General features: G+C 39.7%; 1 protein-coding gene across 9 annotated transcripts in view; it reads right to left on the minus strand.

The window, feature by feature from the left end:
* The window catches only part of nrxn2b (neurexin 2b), a 661,557-nt gene that overhangs the window by 103,549 nt on the left and 537,912 nt on the right, over window positions 1–20,096 (minus strand). For all 9 annotated transcript variants that reach the window (XM_030429949.1, XM_030429947.1, XM_030429950.1 and 6 more), the window contains one exon: window positions 129–310. In XM_030429949.1, coding sequence (XP_030285809.1) covers window positions 129–310 — 182 coding nt within the window. The remainder of the gene's footprint in view (window positions 1–128; window positions 311–20,096) is intronic.

Genomic DNA, 20,096 nt, shown 5'->3' on the forward strand with positions numbered 1-20,096 from the left:
AGGCACTTCCCAGTCCCCCCTTTTCTTCCTAGAATTTCCCAAGAGATTCATTTGACTGAATGTAGCTTAGCGTACTGTTCCATTCGCATATCATATTCCCCCTCAATATCCCCAAGGCGGTTTCTTACTATGTGCAGCTCCAGATAATCTCCCAGTCCCTTGGCACTCTCTACTCTGACCAGAACGGCCTCCCTCAGCTGAGTGCTGAAGCCCACTGCCAGCCGGTCTGCCCGTGTGCTCGGCCGGTCATTGGGTGGCCAGGTATATGTGATGAGGGCTCCGCCTCGCCCGAAGATGTAAGTTGTCCCAGCTGCAAAACACACAAAGAAGAAGGAAAAATGGGGGTTATCAATGAATTGTGGCATAATAATAATACTTTAAAAGAAAGTTTAATGTTGATGATCTTTCTCCTGTTTATATCTGAAAATAATCTAAAAGGTAAATTCCTTTTTTAAACTGAATACTACTTCAAGAGAGCATGATAAATATAATTTTGTGCTGTAAAGATTAGGAAATTTCACAACACACATATGAGTGAAAAGCTGCAAGAATTCAATGGCATTTTACTAGTTTATTTGAAAACAAGTGGCCTAAATATTCTGTTTTAAATTGAAAACGCATGTAAAACAAAGCAGCCCTTTCTGGGTGACAGAACAATGTGTTAGTGTATAGCTTGACGGGATGTTTAGCTTTAGCACTAGTACTAGCACCAGTGTCGGCTGTCACTCCCTTTGAAATGTTAATCTGCCCAAGCCACTGCAGTTTCAGTTGCCCTCAGTTGCCTGCAGTTGCGTTGCATTCAAACTAGGACGAACTGACAAACTTTGTGTTGGCTATGCTGTCAGTATAACCACCACCCCTCAATGTCAACAAAAGAAATTCCTCAGATCTCCCTGTCAAAGGAACTTTGCCTCAACAGTATTTTGAGTTCCAGGCGAAAAAATCTAACCGCCCGGTACACTGAGCGGTTTCATGTTTGAACTGTAACAGAGTTAGGACTTGGCTTGGCTCCAATGAGCCCGGTGCTGAATGAGAAATGACGGGCGTTGAGTAATGAAACCACAGCGAACTGCTCTCAACCCTGTGTGCTGTCTGTCATAAATACACATAATATAAAACAGGCTGTGCGTATAGATACTAATGCATGCAAATGTATGTATATGTGTATGTATAGTTAAACTGGAGTCAGTAAACATCTTGTTTGGTAACTATATTAGGGATACATCTAACAAAATCTACCCTGTTAAATTTAATTGGAATACCATTATCAAGAGCATGGACTCTTTACTCTGATGTGTCTCATGAGTTATACTTATGCCCATGCTGCCAGAGAGTGTACAGTACATCACAGCCAGATCAATTCGAACTTTCAGGATTTCCGTTTTTCCCTTTCCAGGCACTGGAGTATGTATTGGTTTGAGATACTGAGTATATTTGTGTGAGGAAGGATTTCTGTGTAAGATATTATACAATAATAACATTATGAATAAATATGTTGTTGCCCTTGCAAGTCTTTTCAAATAGTAGAATCCACACTTCATGTGACTTGATGACTAATATACCACTTTTACACCGACATTTGCGTCTATAAGAAGGTTTTTTAAATACTACTAAACCCACTAAAATTAGGCAACTGACTCCTTCCCATTGCCAAGAGATGAGTTTTACTCTCTGTTTTTTCCTTGCAGATCAGACGGCAGCCAGAAAACATTAAAACTTGTCTTAAATTCTTTAACAGTTACATTCTGAATCAGACATTTGTTTTTTCAGAGCTGATGATGGAAGTTGCCCAGGAGTGAGACATCTTTCTTTGTTCTCATCTCTGTTGAGAGGTGCACATGTGCAGTACCAATCAGGCAGACATGGAAGCTCCTGACAATGTTATGGTGGTTACTTATACTTTTACTTCAATCACTCTTTCAAACTTAGCACAGACTGAACAATGTTGAAGCCTTGCTTGAGTGCTACCAATCAATACCTTGGACTTCCATGACAAGTAAGCTTGACCGTCATAGGTTTTAATTTTACCCGACTCTTGGCCCTATCCTTGAAGACCACCTGATTTTTTGCTTTTACGTCATCATTGGCAAAGTACCAAATCACCACAGGCAGGAGTTTGGCATTTTTCCTTGCTAAATGATCAAACAATTACCTAATTATCAAGATGTTTTTCTGTTGATTTGCTAATCAATTCATGAACTTAATGTCCTTACTGCAGTACCAGTTTCAAATGCAAAATCAAACATGGACAGTTATGCACATCATGGGCACACACACACACACACACACACACACACACACCGAACACGCACGTGTGCCTACACACACTGACACACATTTCCTTGTTTTATCATGCCCTACAAATCTCTATCTAGGTGTGCTGTGGTCACAGAGGATAGAAAGCAGAGGCTGTGATGACTGCAGGGACAAGAGCCTTTCAAATAACATCCCCAGCAACAGGCTGCGCACACTCTTAGTCATACACAGGGAAAATGCAGGCTGATAAAGAATGGAGACATGCAGTCTTCTGGCTCACACGCACACACACATACATGCACATACACTCACTCAGCTACCTGACACTTTCATTATCTAACAATCCGCTGGTAGCCATTTGAAATCGGCTGACACACACAACTCTCATCCCTCTCTCTCGCTTCTCCTCTCCTCTCCCTCGTTCTGGCTCTCACCATCCCTCCCTCTGCCTCCTCCCCCTCTCCTCCTTCTCTCCCAGTGGAGCTAAGCCCTCTGCTCAGCTCTTGTTGTTTTCTCGAGGCTGTATTATTTTAGCGCTGACTAATTATCGCAGCATGGCAAGGAGGGCTATAAAGAGGTTGTGTGCCGGAGGAGGGGGGAGAAAGAGAGGATGAAGAAAGACAACAGGGTACGAAGGCAGGGAATAGAGAGGACGGGGAAAGTGCGAGAGCAATATAGTTGGTGTCTCTTTCCTGTGTTTATTAACTGAGTAGCACCGGGGCTTCGCTGAAACTGAGAAAGAGAGACAGCTGTGGAGAAAGAGGAGAAAAGATTTATAAAATGGCCGACAAACAGAAAGGGAGGGGAGCCATGTTGTGATAGAAGAGAGTGGAGCCATGTTGGGTAAAAATGGTTGCTAGTAGTCGAATCCGAGCCCAATTCCTGTATGTGACTGCACTTATGTTAGAAGGGGAAGGGTTTAAGGGACAAGGAGAAAAAGTTGAGAGCGAGAGGTTGGAGAGGAATAGATTATTTTTAGTAATAAAAAAGCAATATGTTGGGAAATATATATATCACAGTCACACTAAGCTATGATGAGTGCTCTAAAAACAAAACACACCATCCCATGCTGCCTTTGCTGCTGTGTTCTGATAAGCAAATTATTAGATACCTTATTACTGGCAAGACAACATAAAGATGAAGGCTATGTCAAAAGGGTGACTCTGAATGCCCCTCGATCTTTGCTGTCACTTTAACAGCATTCTAAGTTTCTCTAATGCTAATGAAGTCAGCTTTAATTCCAATTTAGCTGAGCAAAGAGCTGAAGAAAGAGCCAAGAAATCAGTGGGGATTATAGAGTAAGACACATCATATTGAATGCTAAGAGGAAAAATTACGAATTGATCAGAAAGTTTTAAATCAGATTTTACAAGACAATATCTAGCAGTCACTGCCGTCCATCGCTAATATGACATTAGTCCAGCAGTTCTGATTCCAGCCCCTATTAGTGCAACTGAAGTGCTATAGAATGGTGTGTACCCACAGAACTTGATTTCAAATTCTAATTTAGCTCCAAAGCTTCCAGACATATTTGATTTGTGTACCTGTGTTAGTGCTGCCAGTTTCCAAGTAAATAAGTATGAAACAATGTACAACACATATGCACAGTCCTTACTGTTTATCTATTAACCAAGACCGTAACTGGGGAGTACAATGAATTTGCCCTGCTCACATGTGTACTCACAGCAAATGGATTCTCATCAATTAACACCCCTGTCATGCAGAGCTTGTACCATATGCTTTGTCTTCCCCAGAGAGTTTACTTTATGCTGATGATATTATCACAGTTACACTTGTCACTTTTACCATTGTCTTCATTTTCATGAAGTGCAAGAGTTGAGAAAAAAAGGAAAGAACTTCCACACTCTAGTAGTACTTTGAAATACTTTCTACATCTCTATCTTTCCTATATCCATCCAATGAGATGCCGTTGACCTTGCCTGCTTTGATTTGTCAAGCAGATAGTGGCCACCTGCTGCTTTGTGCACTTGTATATGTGCATACATGTGTTTGTGAGTATATGCACTCTTCTCTCCTCTAAATTAGGAGACAAAGGAGGTGTGGAGTCTCTAATGAGTTGTCTGACAGGGTGCATCCATGTGTCACTGTTTCTCCCAGCAAACACCTGCTGCTCTGTTTGAGAGAGACACTGTGATGCAACACACACACTAATAGGAGGACGAAAAGGAGCAAAAAAGAGAGAGTAAAGGTTTTTCGTCAAACTCGACATGTCTGGAGGACATTATTCCCTGGTTACCTTCAAGAGAAAGATCTCCTTCCAGTCACAGAACATCTATGAATTTTGATTTGATGCTCTACACTGGGTCTTTCAACAGATCAACAGTAAGGAAGTTAAAAGAGCTTCTCTTACAGGTGACCTCACTACAACACTGACACAAAAATAAAAGTGAGTTCTTAAAAGTGAGTGATCAAATATGGTTCAACAAAGCTTCAGGGTGGACTCAAACAAACTGAAATCAGTTTCTGCCATGAAATCAATTTGAAAGTTTGTTCTACTTTGCAAAATGGTCAGACCAGTGTCAGGTGTAACATGCTACAAAGTGCAGCATCACTATAGTTACATTACATTTGTCTGCAACAGAGTGATGGTACTGTCTAGTGCAGAAGCTGGAGCAGTCTTGAATTGGCAAGGAAGAACAGAGGACTTCAGAGTTTCTGTCTTATGAGGTATAACTGCTGCATTAGCGCTAAGCAAGTCAAAAAAGTTTGACTAGTCATCTAAAAAGCTACAGTTTGGGAGCAGAAGACTTGAGTGTGTTTTGAGTGTGTTTGACCTGTTAAGTATAGTTCAAACGCCATTTAAAGCTCATAAAAGAAAGATCTTAACGAAGATCCTATTCTTATTAGGACAGGGCTGGTATATGGGCATATGTCAGATTTAACATTATATTCCTAACTGACATTTACATGACAAAGCTAGCCTAATACCTACACATCAATTACTGAGGCCTGGTCAGGGCCCTACACTTCAAAGTTTGATGCTATAGGTGCATATTCTAGAGACCAAGGTTTGCGTCCCATTTGTGACCACGGGTCAAAAGCAAGTTAATGTAAAGGATGTAACTGATGCCACGTACATGAGTTACATAACTTACATAACTCATGTTAGTTATTTTAACCCACAGTATGAACTATTCTTAACCCTAAGTACTTTTTTGCCTAAACTTGACCAAACCAACACTATTTGATAACATTAGTAAAATACAAAAGTCATCAAATTTCATACTTTGCAGACTGTTTGTCTGCATGCTTTATCATAAAAGTCTAACAGAGGCTGAATATCACCTATTGTTGTAAATTGCCAATAGAGCCTTCATTTTGAAAGTCTAACCAGATGTTGTGTTAGTGTTATAGCAGTGTAATACATTATGTTCAGTGAGTGACTTTACTTAGTTGTTAAGTAAAAGAATGCATTAGTTTTTTTACAAGTTATGTATGATACACAACTTTTTTAGAGTAACAACCCAAACAGGGGTCAGCGCTTATGTGGGTATAGAAAAAACCCACCTGTCTTCTGACAATGTGATATATGCATGACTGTCCTCAATATAAAAATGATGTCATCTGCTTGTTGTTCAAATGACCTATGGTAATTTTTTCCTAACAAGTGACCTTGTGTGGTTGAGGAATTACTATACTCTCTCTGAAAAAAGGCAAAGTAGCAAGATGTTGTGATGCCACAAAACCCACTGTGTTGGGGTTTATAGTTTGATATCTGTGGATTGGATCTGTATTCAGTTCCCTACCAACAATCGATGTTGGATTCTTTAAACCATGACAATGAAGTTTCATTAACTTTAACCAGGTAGATTCATATTCACTAAAGAGGTGGCAAATCAGTAAACATGATCCAATGAGCAATCAATATGTGTATGTATTATGACTTTTGCACTCGTGTGTTAAAAAATATGTCTGCAACTGCTTAAGAGACGGAGGCAGACTGAATAATTGGCATCCAAGTTCTCCCAAACAGCTACTGTTTGTCTTTATTGAAAACTGCGAATTAAAAGTAAATTAGTGCTGCCTTGGGAGTTGGAGGCAAACAAAAACCTGGCGGGTTATGGATTTCTCTGACCTTCAGCTCGCCGTAGTCTAATCGAGCAATCTGCCTGCCCGCTTCTGCTAGAATAACAATAATGATGGAAATGCTCTGGTGCACTCTTGTGTTTCACAACTCCCCTCCACATCCAAAAAAGAGGCTAAATATTTATTAGTTTTGTCCAATTAGCTCTGGCACCATTGATCCATCCAATCAATCCTACCTGTGGAGCTAGAGGTGGAGAGAATGCAAAGAGATGCATCAAAACATCACGGGATGCCACTTGATTATTATTTCCATGCGCATGGGCCAGCTGGTAATTTGCTTTGAAAAAGAACGGACAGAAAAACAAAGCAAAAAGATGTTCCTTTGTCAACAGATCCGGTGGAAAATATAATCAGAAAAGACTCATGAATCAAACCGGTAATGAAAAACCTATTGATTTTGAGTTTTTGCACCCCTCCCCTTTCCCCCACTCTTCTTCTCTATATATGGGTGAGAGCAGAGTGTATTTAGGATTGAGTTTATCATTGGGGATTTTCTTTTCTCTTTTAGGGACAATTGATTTAGAATAGTGGATTCTAGGCCACTACAATCTACCATTGGGGATATACAGGTCATATCGGAGAAAGCACATGCCACGATTTTTCATTAACGCCTATGGTCAATGTTGCAGTGTCGGACAGCAGCTGCAAAGCCTCATGGGAGCTGTCAGCATGAGTATTGCGTTAGAGGCAGGCGATAAAATGGAAATTCCACAAGGAAAGCAGAACTGATGGTGGTGATGAAGTCAATTCTTGAGAGGCAATAAGCCTCAAGGCACAGGAGCACTATACACCCACATGAATTTATACATACTTCTTATTTTAAACTCTCAGACAGGCTCTCAAACAATAACTCAATAACACACAGATGGTTCCGCCAACCTTCATGTATTATTGCATCAGTGCGGACTGATTCTTTAAAGCAGTTAAGGAGCGAGACAGAGCTATTGATTCCTTTTAAACGAAAAGACTGAAACCTTTTTTGCTATTTTTTTTGACACAACATATATTTCAAACACTTACAAAGGGCTGCGTAGACTGGGAGAAGACAGGCAATAGAGAGAGAGAGAGGGATAAAGAGAGAAAGGGGTCGAGATGAGACATTTCCCAAAAGTTTCCAGACAGCTGTTGATCTTTGAAGTTAGAGTTTCACCCACAAACACACACACACACACACACACACACACACACACACACACACACACACACACACACACACACACCTTGACAGGAATTTGGCCAAGAACACACCACTTTGCTGACATTTTAGGACCTTTCCGTCTCTTCCCCACACTTGATAGGGCACACAAACAAACAGGCTCAGATTCAAACGCTCCATTTTGTAGTAGTCTAACAACCTCGTCAACAACGCCGCCTTTGCTCTGATAGCAATTTCTCTGTGGTGGTATATAAGAAAATGTAGAAATGTCGTCCCGAAGATTGGCTGCATCTAGTGTGGAAATAGCAAGTAATCCTCCTCTGACGTGGTCGGATAATATTCCTCTTCTATCTATGCTTTCTGCAAGATTGCTTTGAAGGATGAGGAGGACCCTCCTGTTACATGAGGTGAGACGACACTTGATAATGGCGGTGTCATAGTTTCCAACACTTTCCAGAGTCCAGTTAGGGACAACACATGATGTGTTATTGAGGTTTTTTCTACATAGGATTTGTTGGAGATTATATCTTTTCAAACATGCTAAAGAATTCCGACAAGATGCTTGTCAGATATGGACTACAATTTCTAAAGACCTTTCTTGGGTCTCTGAAGTATTGACGGTCTGTATTAGAATAGAGAAAGTTGTTTAAAGGGGCAATATGTAAGATGGTTGGCTGTTGAGTCTCCTTGCCAGGTCATCGAATACCAATACTGTCGATTCGTGGCAGGCCTGATCTGGCATTGATATTTGACAGCCTGGGAATTAGACTCATCAATGAACTATCTCTTTCCAGTATCACTTACAATGTTTCTGTAACTGATAACTTCCTTTATCACACCTGACACCTGATTTCATTGTTCTGATTTGGTTTAAACCTGTCGATTGCATACCTCGGGGGAATCTTTCTTTCTTTTGGATTTAGCTTAATCTCAACAAACTGATAGAGCTATAGTTGTAATTGGTGAGAAGACTTCTGAAGTACTAGCTGGAAGAAGGGGACACTGCACCTCAGTAGCCTGGGCTACGTTGGAGGAGAGTAATTGGACTGACCTGATACTTGGAAATAATTGGACTGATATACACATTTCACATGCTCCACTTACCCTTGATTATATCACCAAATCTGGAGATGAAACATGTACTTTTGAACTGCAGTTGTAAGTGACGACGATCTCCTACACTCTCAATAGCACAAGTGAAAATGTCTAAATTTATCTGAGAGCATGTCAATGAGGATGTGCATGCTATTTAATCCTCAAAATGTAATATATCAGGCTAAAGGGTCTATCTTAATGGCATTTAGGTCTAACATTTAAGCAGCTGCAGCAAGCGTAGTGATTTTTGTTTTGAGGGCTATTAATTGTCAAGGCTCCTGTGGGATCACGTGACCAAAATTTCACACTTGGGTTCCATGATAATACCTTACACCTAGGCGGACCACTAAAGAGAGATAATTTTGCCAAGTGTGCAAAAGTGCCTAAAGCCACTACACTCAAACTATGGCATTTGTACAACCAATGGTATGCAAGCTAGCTTAATTTAAAAGCATATCAAAATACTACAGGATTATAAATGAAACATTTGAACCGAAATTTAGTTATGTTTTTTTTCTGTTAAATAATCACATTTTTGCACGTTGCCCGAACAAAAATCATCCCTCATTAGTTATGAGTTAAAGCAAAACAAAAATCAAAAAACTATAGTTCTGAGAATATTCTCCAGTGCTGGGTCAGACAAACAACTGAGTGATAGACCTGTTCAGCAGCCATACGCTGAAATGCCATAGGATTTCACTGTTGGTCAGGAGAATTTAATAGAACTGTCTTGTGATGAAAGTGTACTTTGAATGCTGCTTTCAGAAAACACTCCTGATTGGAGTATTGGACACAGTGAATACCCTGCTTTTGGACAGGGCCTTGCTACTGTATTTTAAAGTTGGTCATAATGGTGGTACATGATGGGCCTAATATTTTCTGAGGTGGTACACTGTGTAGAAAATTTGAAAAACATTGGCCTATAACAAGACAGAATCAAGGGGCATGTTGCTTTTACAAAAGCTATTTTTAAAACATCACATCTAGGGTTAACACTATTGGAATTTGGTCACAAAATATCAGCTGAACATGGCAAAGACACAGTTTAAATATATTCGATATAAAAGCTCATTGCACCGCAGAGAACCCAAAGAGTACAAGTTACCCAAATCTTTAGAGCCCACTTAAATAATGAACGAAGGTAACTAACGCTAAATGGAAGCTTTAATTATTAAGTCATTCTTCTTTTAGAGCTAAAACTACTTTAACTGTAAATAATACATTTGATGTTTTGGTTATACTGCTTTTAAAATAGCTATGATTGAAGAAAGGAGAAAAACATACATTTAACATGTGATTTGAAACTTTTATGGTGGTGCAACTTTGCCTAAAGATAATGTATTCTTGCCCCAACTATTTGTTCAGATAAGGCTGCAATCTGAAAGTAAACAAAACAATAAAGTATATGGAGTATGTCAACTTAATGTACACAAATGTCGACTGCCTTTAAATGAATAAAATGTTGATAAAATGTTGTGGCTATGCCCAGATTGTAGTGTCTGTGTGTGAACTCCTACAGAGTCACCAGAACATTATCAAGGAGTGATAGATTTCTTTGAAGCTGATTGGTGCTTATTTGTTTGTACTATTGATGGTCCAAACAGGGGAATGATAGCTTAGTCCCCTTTTTCTGAATCAAATTACAGACCACTGACAAAATGGAACTGATTTCAGTGACAGATTGTTACCCACTTAAAGGCACTTCTTAAAGTCCCATTTTGTTCCATGGAGCTTTAAAGACCAAAGCGCAGGGGTGAATAACTGAAAAGAAATTACTTTGTTTACCTCATCTAAAATATCAATAATGAAACATTACAAGAACACTGAAGCCCTTTAACACTTTCTATGAAGCCCATTCTTATAAAGCATTATGATGCGATCATAATACGGTTATAATGAGGTTATAATGATTTATAATTGGTGTTATAATTACTTATACATGTTCATGATGTGTTACAATAACAATTATAAACAGATTATAATGTTTTTTTAATAATGTTTTATAAGGGTTTGTGCATCATAATGTATCATAAAGTATTATAACTAATCTCTCATGAACGCATTATAATCACTATTATTATACTTTATAACGTGATTATAATTTATTATAAGTGTTATGTCAAATAATGGCCGTATGAGAGGGTCATTGGATGCCACCAGAGTGTCCTCACTTTATTTAAAGCATCCAATGACCGCTTATAATGGTTTATAACCACTGTTTAAGCATTATACACTCTCATACGGCCATTATTTGACATAACACTTATAATAAATTATAATCACGTTATAAAGTATAATAATAGTGATTATAATGCGTTCATGAGAGATAAGTTAGAATACTTTATGATACATTATGATGGTTGAACCCTTATAAAACATTATAAAAAAAACATTATAATCTGTTTATAATTGTTATTATAACACATCATGAACATGTATAAGTAATTATAACACCAATTATAAATCATTATAACTTCATTATAACCGTATTATGATCGCATCATAATGCGTTTTAAGAACGGGCTTCATAGAAAGTGTTACCGCGTTTTCTTTATATGATGGTGTCAGCATCATTCGTAGCACAAAAGGCGAAAACCTGCCTTTTGTTGTGCAACCCTGTGTTGTAAAATGTCAAATAAATGAACTTTGAACCAGTTGTGAGCTTTGTCAACAGCACATATCTCTCACCATACCACAGATGGTTTAGAAATCCCTTCTGTCAACTCGAGATGTCTGATGATTATTCCCTCCCCCAATTCTTCCAATGGGGATTCAACACAAAGTGGTACCTTTTACAATTCAGGAAGATTCTAATGTTTTTCCTCTTTTGCTTTCGACACCAATGATATGCTTGTGAGGTTTGTTTGAAACATCTCAAAATGCTTGTTATGTCCCTGGAGGGGATGCTACTATCAGAGAAAAAATTTTGTACAAATACCATTCCTCAGCTCCAAGTCAGACGCCTTGTCTTTTTGCAAATATCTGTAATGGAGAGATCCAGAGGGGGTACTAGAAAGAATGGAGGGTTTGGAGTATGGATACCATGGGAAAGGGTGACAGTGGGTCGCACTTTTCGATTGTTTTAACACCCTGATAAGAAGAATTGTCTTTAGAGAGATTTCAGGGCAGAACAGCCCATCTGTCCTGCATATTTATCATCGCGAGAGCTTATTGATCAGCCCAAAACATCCTCCTCTGTCTGGTAGCCTGCTCAATAGTCTGGTGAGCTTGAGACAGTGACGCCCAACAGATCTGCTAAGAGGGAATGCAGCAGTTTTTATTTTGATCAAAGGCACACAAGCAACTGACTGAGGCAAAGGCTTTGGAATTACACATTGTTAGGCATTTTCAAACATCGATACAAGAACAAGGAGTCAGTTACTTGTAGGGTAAGTGATTATTCTACCCTTAGCAGCCTGTTTGGCCTAATAAACTAAGGATCAGAATATCAGGTCTAAATTTATAACATCTGATTTTTTTGTGTATCCACCGTACCTAAACAACTGTAGATTGAGATTATTATAAATGACTCATGCGTTTTATGAAGTAAGTTTCGCTCACAACTAGACAACAGCTCTGAGTCACCATTCCAAATTACTGTGCTGTTGTGTAACTGTGATGCTTGAATCAACAGTTACATAAAAAAGAACAAGCAGAGGTGGACAGCGAAATTCCAAAAAGAAAATATTGTATTACATTCTCAAAAGCACTGTAATAACCTGATCATTGTTTTTCTGCGTGTTTTGATCAACCTGAGAATTATACAGATATATTGAAATGATTAGTGATTTAAATTTAAGTTTTGCCTTGTTCTTCAGTGCATCAGGAAATATTGAGGTTTCAGTGGAGGTCCAAAATCTAAACAAATAAAGATATTAAAGGATAAGTTCACCCAAGAATGAAAATTCAGTCAATATTTACTCACCACCATGCTTATGGGAAATCGGGGAAAGTTTCATAGTCCACAAAATTTCCGGAGCTGTTAAGCTCCAGAAATGATTTTGACTATGACTATGAAACGTCACTTGAATTTCCATTTGCATGAAGGTGACTAGATAATGACTGAAAAAGGACATTTTTGGGGAATGAACTGTTTAGTTAATTTAAAAGCTTTGAGGGCACCGATACAACTTGCAACATCTAGTCTAAGTCTAGTCATGTATTACAGTGGAAGAGAAACTCCCTTCTATAGCTATACTCAAACAACCAAATGAACAAAACAAGATGTGTATCAAATGTGTTATTTAAAAGGTCATTAAGATATTTTCAGGTCGTTTGGGATTTGTAAACACGCACTTGTCTTCAATCGTTGTTTCCCTGAACTAGAGCAACTATAGCATAGCGCATCGCTTCACCATTTAATTCAGCTAGTTTTTTTGAGGAAGGTTTGCAGTGGACTGTGTTTATCAGAGTTAATGTGTGCTGTTCATGCCTAACTGGAATTTCTGTTCAACACTCTGCCCATACAAGGGGGGCCCTGACACCTTTATACCAATTACACACACGCACACGCTTCCTGCTCGCATACCCCAACTCAGAAACACATGCACGAACACAGAAACACATGCGGAGCAGCTATTACAGCAGCATATTTTCACATTAACTCCCCTAATAACATGCCAATCAAAAAGCAGCAGACAGACACATGTGAATGTGTCAGCACGAGGCTCAGCCCTGGGACACAGTTTTTTGAAAATATTTACCATGTAAGGAGGGTAAACAGCATCACACTGACCCCACCTCCACCCGAACACCACCCCAACCCCCCACAATTCAAAGCCTGCAAAATATGGTGAAAGCAGATGACACTGTGTTAGCGTGACTTTGGCAGGTGTTTGTATTGAAATATAGCAGGGCATAGTAGGCAGTGTGCTTGAGTGAAAGAAAAAAAGAAAGGAGTGCTTGAAGAAACATATAAGCAGAGGCCAGAAGAGACGTGAATACTTTGCACATGGCCACTGTCAAACACTGACAAGTCCTCCATGAGGAAATAATAACAGAACAGTTCATGATAACAACCTTATTTCCCACACAGAGTCATTAAGCTGGGATGTTCTGAAAAGGTCAGACAGTTTTGTTGCTCCTAGATCAATGGGAACACAGGTGTGTGCTTGTGCGTGTCGAGGGGGTACAAATGTGCAAACCAGTGTGTTCTCTACTTGATAATGTTTAATATCCATGGACCCATTAGTGTTAACATCATCCTGATTACGCTGGAGGGTCCTTTACAGTACATAAACAAACACAGGCTGGAGCTTGCGTTAGCCATTCCATCCCTGAAGTGTTGACCTTATGAAATGGTGGCTGAAATTGTACAATTACACAAGCAGAAAGAGCTTTGCATGAACTGTGCTCCAAAACCGTTTAATGGACAGAAATGAAAGAGATATAAAAAGGTGTTTTAAAATGACTACATGTCAAGGAATGTGCACGCTAAATAGATTTTCCTTTTCATACATATCTATCAAAGACCATTTTGTAACAAAGATATACTATTAGAGTACAAATGTATGCCTATCTGTTATATAATATATACATGATATTAATATGCTTATACATTTAACAGCATATACTGGAGATAGAGTAGTTATGGATAATGCCCAACATAATTTGCCAGAGCCCCAAATGACTTTATCAACCAGTCTAAAACCCCAAAAGATGACATTTTCAGTGACTCAAAACAAAGGAAATCAAACACTCACACTGGAGCTGAATGTGGGTTTGATTGACTTTAGCTAGTTAGCTTATTTAGCATTTTGTCAACAGAGGGTCTATTTCACAGCTGACAAGAAGCTTACAATGTGTAGGGAGATGAAAGGAGATAAACGATTCACTAGCAACATCAGGGTCAGGCAGTGGAATATAAGAGGCTCTTTTCATGTCTGACATGAGTGAGGAGCACACTAGTCTCTTAACAGTAACTGGAGTTATTTCCACACTTTGTTTTGAAAAATAAGCACACTGGACTTGATCTCCCAGTCAGCACCGTTGAAGTTACACGTTAGTTGTTACACGTCTTCTTCTCCACGTGTCTAGTCACAGCAGCTCTCAATGTCATAGCGTACTCAAAACAAACTCAAATCAAACATTTGCAAAGCTAATTTCTTAAATAAATTAAAAAATCTTTGAATCCTGCATTGTATACATTCTTCTTTTCTGATTTTGTTCAACTACAGAATAGTGTGGAATTATTAACAGGAATGTGACTCATGCTTGGTCTTCGTGTGCATGCATTACAACAAATTGCCTAACCACTAAATATTAAAGTCATCTCTAATACTTGTTAGTATCTTGTGGCTTTTCTCATAAAGTAAATCCCAAGGACTACTTGATTAGAAAAAAGTGAACCACTGTAAAACTCACCAAAATACTGTTAAAACTACCAGATTTTCCACACTCTGCCAGTGCTACCCGCTGGATAAAATTAGTCTCCACTGACTTCACCTCTCCAGCCTGTTACATGCATGTAATGGCCTCTTGGAAAAACCACTTGCCAGAAATAGAGTGAGCAAGCCAACACCTTGCACAATCAGTTTGTGTGAGCAAAATCAACTTCCACTTGAGGAACTTCTAGTCTAACATCAAATATACCCTGCAGTCCACTTGACCAGAGGTTGGAGCAACATTCTAAATGGTTCTTTAATGAAATGAGCTGAGCGCACTGTAGGGCTCAGATAACGTGTTCTTGTGGTAATAGAGGTGTAGGAGTTGCTGCAGGAACAAAGAATAACGTGTGCAGCTCAGGGAATAATGACCTTCATCTCGGATGAGGAGAAAAGCTGTTTATAATGAATGTTAGCGGAAAAGGACGGTTGGAAAGTGGGGGATGTGTGGAGTGAGCGATTGAAGGCAAGAGAACAAGGCTGAGAGAGACCAAGAGACGCAACAGGGATCAATGGCAAGACTATTCCAAGCAAAAAGAGCGCAGATCTACTCTGTTTCTTTCCCCAGGACTGTATTCCTCAGACTCCAGGGTATCCCACATCAAAGGCGGGGGCGGATGAAGTGGGGAGATGAAAGAACGACATGGTCTGTGGTGGATGTGTGAGGTGCATGCATTAAATATTGCGTGCATGTGTGTTGAATTTGTTCTGACACACACGTATGATGAGCTGGCATAGGTCAATCCACGCAGGATTTGGGGATCTTGTGAAGCTTTGACTGTTGCTGACACATGAAGGCTGCTGGGTGGGATTCAATATCTCTCTGCCTGCATAGAGGGTCGATTATCAGCTATCATGAGCTTGTATCCATACAGATTTGCCTTAGAGGAAGAATAAACCAAATATAAGCCTCTGTCTTTGAAGACCAAAGGTGGTCCAGACTCGCTCTGATCTCATGAGAATTTAGTTAAGTTCTGCTGTGGTGGTTGTTGAACTAAGTGGTCAAATGTTAAACACTAAGAAGGGGCTACACCAAGAAGGCGTGGTGTTTGTATAAAAAAATATCCACAAGCGAGCTCTCTGAAGAGCCAGACATCATCTGAAATGTCATTGGTGCCTCTTTTCTCTCAGGACGAATCAGCGCTGAAGTGCCAGAGTAAAGCAGATACAGTCGGTTGTATTTTTTTGTGTCTTTCCTCCCTCGTTTCACCGGGCCCAAGGGGACTCCTGGTCAAGAGCGACTGTCTGAGTACGCCTGTCACGGAGCTGATATTTCACATGCGGGGGGAGCTGGAGAGACGGATGGAGCAATGCGAGGAATGGGAGATACTAAATAAATGACTGTCTGTACTTCGCTGAGAGCCCTTCAATGGAAAAGAAATCAAGCCGAACCAATAATGTGACGAGACAAAAACCCAAACACGGGAGAGAAAGGGGAACAGAAAAGAAGATTTGCTGTACCGTGTCTGGAACCACAACATTTAGCCAGAGGCGCGTCACTTACTCCTTCTCTCATTCTCTAACTGCCTGCCTCTCTTCGCTTTCATTCTCTTTCCCTAATCTTTAACCCTCCCTTTGTCCCTCCATCCCCTCCTCTTTCTCCGCAGGTTGGCAGTCAAACACTGCAAGCTGTGGCTGTTACATAACAATCCATTTGTTGGCTGGTGCTAAGAGACTGCTTGGCGGCCGATGCACAAGTAGCAAATCAGGCCCTTAACGGTGGGATGGAGGGGGGGGGACAAGAATTCATAGATGCTTGCGTGCATAAACAAACAAACAGACTGTAAGCGGATGGAAAATAAACACTGGGGTTACTGGTGGAGGCCTCGTGTCCTTCTTTGCTGGTGCGTCATGTAAGCTGAAGAGCCAACTGGACTCTCTAGCAATCTGCTGGGTTTCATAATATTTTGCCGAAGTAACTGATGCTTATCCCAATTCGCCTCTAATTTGTGTTGTATGTAAACACACTGTAGGCGGTTAAAAATGGGAGCTGTGTATACAGATTATTTGATAGGGATTTACTCATAAATCTAGTGCCCTCTATGTTCTGTCTAGCTTTCCTGCATAAAATGTACAGAAAAAGTCAAAGTAATGTTTATTTATTTATTATTATTAGTTTATTTAAAGCCTAGAATAATGTATATATATATATATATATATATATATATATATATATATATATATATATATATATATATATATATTATATATATATATATATATATTTTATATATATATATATATATATATATATATATATATATATATATATATATATATATTTAGGGCTTTATCACCTAAACAACAAATAACGATCTATTTCCCTAAACTCTTGATTTGGAATATAAAAAACCAAAAAAAACCAAAACGAAAAAAATCAACCCTAAACAAGCCCCTGATTTCTTTTTTCATTTGAGATGGGTATGATACTTATCGTATCACTAACCCATGTAGTTTAAGGAGTTTTGCTTAAAGTTCCTGTTGGCTAAGTGACTTTTGAGTCTCTCATTCATAGCTCATCACTTACAAATGCTCTGGGTTTCCCCAAAAATACTGATACCTTTGGATGGCGGCCAACCTACAATCCCAAAGTGTCAGTATTTGACAAGTTGGAAAGCCCAAAGCGTCAGTATTTGACAAGTTGGAAAGCCCAAAGCGTCAGTATTTGACAAGTTGGAAAGCCCAAAGCGTCAGTATTAATATTTTTCCATCAGGAGTTTTAAACTATAAGAAGGATATTAAACCTATCCCACCCATTGGGGTGTCAAATGTTTTAACTAGAAGAAGCTCATGTATATCTCGAGGGCAGTTTCAAACAGCATATTCTGAGACAATACTGCTCATTATACTGTGACTGGACAAGGATGTTGCATGTTTGGTGAGACTTAACACTGCAGACCAATAATGCCTTATTTGCTGAAGTCCATAGCTTATTTGAGTATTGATGGCAGAAGGTGTCACCAAAACCTTGCTCATTCCCTTGACTGCACTAAACCACAATCAAATTTACATACGTGTTCATCATTAGTGTTTCCCTCTCACAGAGATTGTTGACTTTTCCAAAAAAGCTCGCGGCAGTCTAACCTTCAAACCTAAACGTTCACATGTAATTTTCTCTGCTTGCAGCCTGAAGGGGTGCTTGAACCTAAGCAGTGTTGATGAATACAAAGACACTGCATTTTCATGACAGGAAGGGAACATTTGGGAAAAACAAAGGCAAGTGTTTAGCCCCGAGCTATTGCAGAGCCTGTTGAGAATGTTTGGACAATGCAGGCAGCACTGGCGAGATGGTGTGTGGCTGTTACGAAGCCATTAACAATTCTTAAATGTCAAGACGGTGTAATTCTGTAAAGGAGGGAGAATTAATTCAATGCTGATAAAGAATGAACTGTGCGTCTCAAGTGCGAAGACATTTGTTCTCATTGCATGCTCATTCAAGTGCCTTTGAGTACAAAGGACTGTTCACACACTCCCTCTAAGTGAAATGAGACAGGTTATAGAAATGAATTGGGGCCAAGATGGCTAAAAGAGATGCTTGGGGGCAAATAAAGCACAAATCTTATTTCATCTTGTCTTATTAACAGCAGCAAGCGGCACACTTGCCCCCAAACAGAAACAGAAATTTGATTTGATGCAACGAGGCAGCCATTCCAGTGTCCGCACACTCCAATGGCATCTCCGCCACCACACTAACTCTAGTACCTCAAACAACCCAAACTCATTTCCAGAGCTCATACTTAGCATGTACGCTGTGGCTAATGAGGAAATCAGACAAATAACGAGTGCAGTTCACCCTGGATTTGAGTCAACACGTTCCAGACAGCAGCCAGTCTGGGGGGCCTCCTTGCAATGGCAAGGAAATATATTGTTTCAGCCAGTTCTCGTTGGTAAACAAACTGCAAACATTTTCTCTGTAATTAGTAGAGCTTCCCTGCCAAAGCACCGACAGGAACTGGTGATTACAGTGATCACAGCAATCTTCCAGAGCCATCAAGATGTATGACGTATAAGCTTTCACTGCATATTTGTGAAATCATGAAGAGAAGCATCTGTACCCTGCTATTTTTATTTTTCCGTGTTCTCTTACTTTCTCCATTGGACCAAGGTGATGTAGCACGTTTTGGCTGGTTGAGCACAGGTGGAAACTCCTAATACATGGAAACTTAAATACATGGTACCCAATTGTCTAGCTAAATATATAAACAGAGAATCAATGTCTAAAAAAGTTAATCTAAAGTTTAGCTCGGAATTAGTACTATGTGCCTTCAGGCTCATCAAAACAACACGTCGCTACACAGAGCATTGACTTTAACAGGGTTTATGATATGTGATGTGAGCTCCAACCTTGCAGTAAATGATGTCTGCTTTAAAAAAAAAAAAAAAAAAAGGATTTGCACAGACATCACGGCTGAATGCCCCTCACGGCAGGACCGAAGGACGTGCCAACAACACTCAGGAAAAAAACCTAAGAGGATAATTTTTAAACTGGAGCTGATTTCGTACACAGAAAACTCCTTCAGTCCCTCTTCTCTCCTTCTCATCCCCATTTCCTTCCCCTCCCCATCACTTTCGCTCAGCAGATTAAAAAAGGGTTTCACGGATGTCAAGAAGTATTAGCTTCTTGTATGAGGCTATGAGGATACAGGGATAGACCTCCTCGTCTTGCGCTCTCTCTCTTCCTTCCCCCTGCACCACTCCGAGAGTTCAGTGCGTGTTACCGGGCGAAGGCCCCCTGCCTCTTATTCAGTGAAACTGCACCCATTTTCATTCAAACTAGATTTTTTTGGAGGCAGTGGATAAAAGGCAGCTACACAGGTGAGTCACACTTGTGCCACTTTTCTCTCTTTCATGATGTCGTTACAATTCATTTAAAGTTATCAGAGCAGCTGCAAGAAGACGAATAAGATGGCACCAGAACTGCGTGTGCCTGCAAAAAATGATAAAGAGCTGACGGTGTTTTGAAGAGGTTTCATAAGGACTATTTGAGGGCCAGAACTGCTGACTGTTTTCATTGTGGACTGATTTGTCGAATTTATTGATTAACCAGCTGTCTGGTCTAAAATATGTCAAAAGTATTTTCTTGCCCGCAGCCAAAGATA

The sequence above is a fragment of the Sparus aurata genome, chromosome 10 (genome assembly GCF_900880675.1).
Source record: "Sparus aurata chromosome 10, fSpaAur1.1, whole genome shotgun sequence".
NCBI classification, from domain to species: Eukaryota; Metazoa; Chordata; class Actinopteri; order Spariformes; family Sparidae; genus Sparus; species Sparus aurata.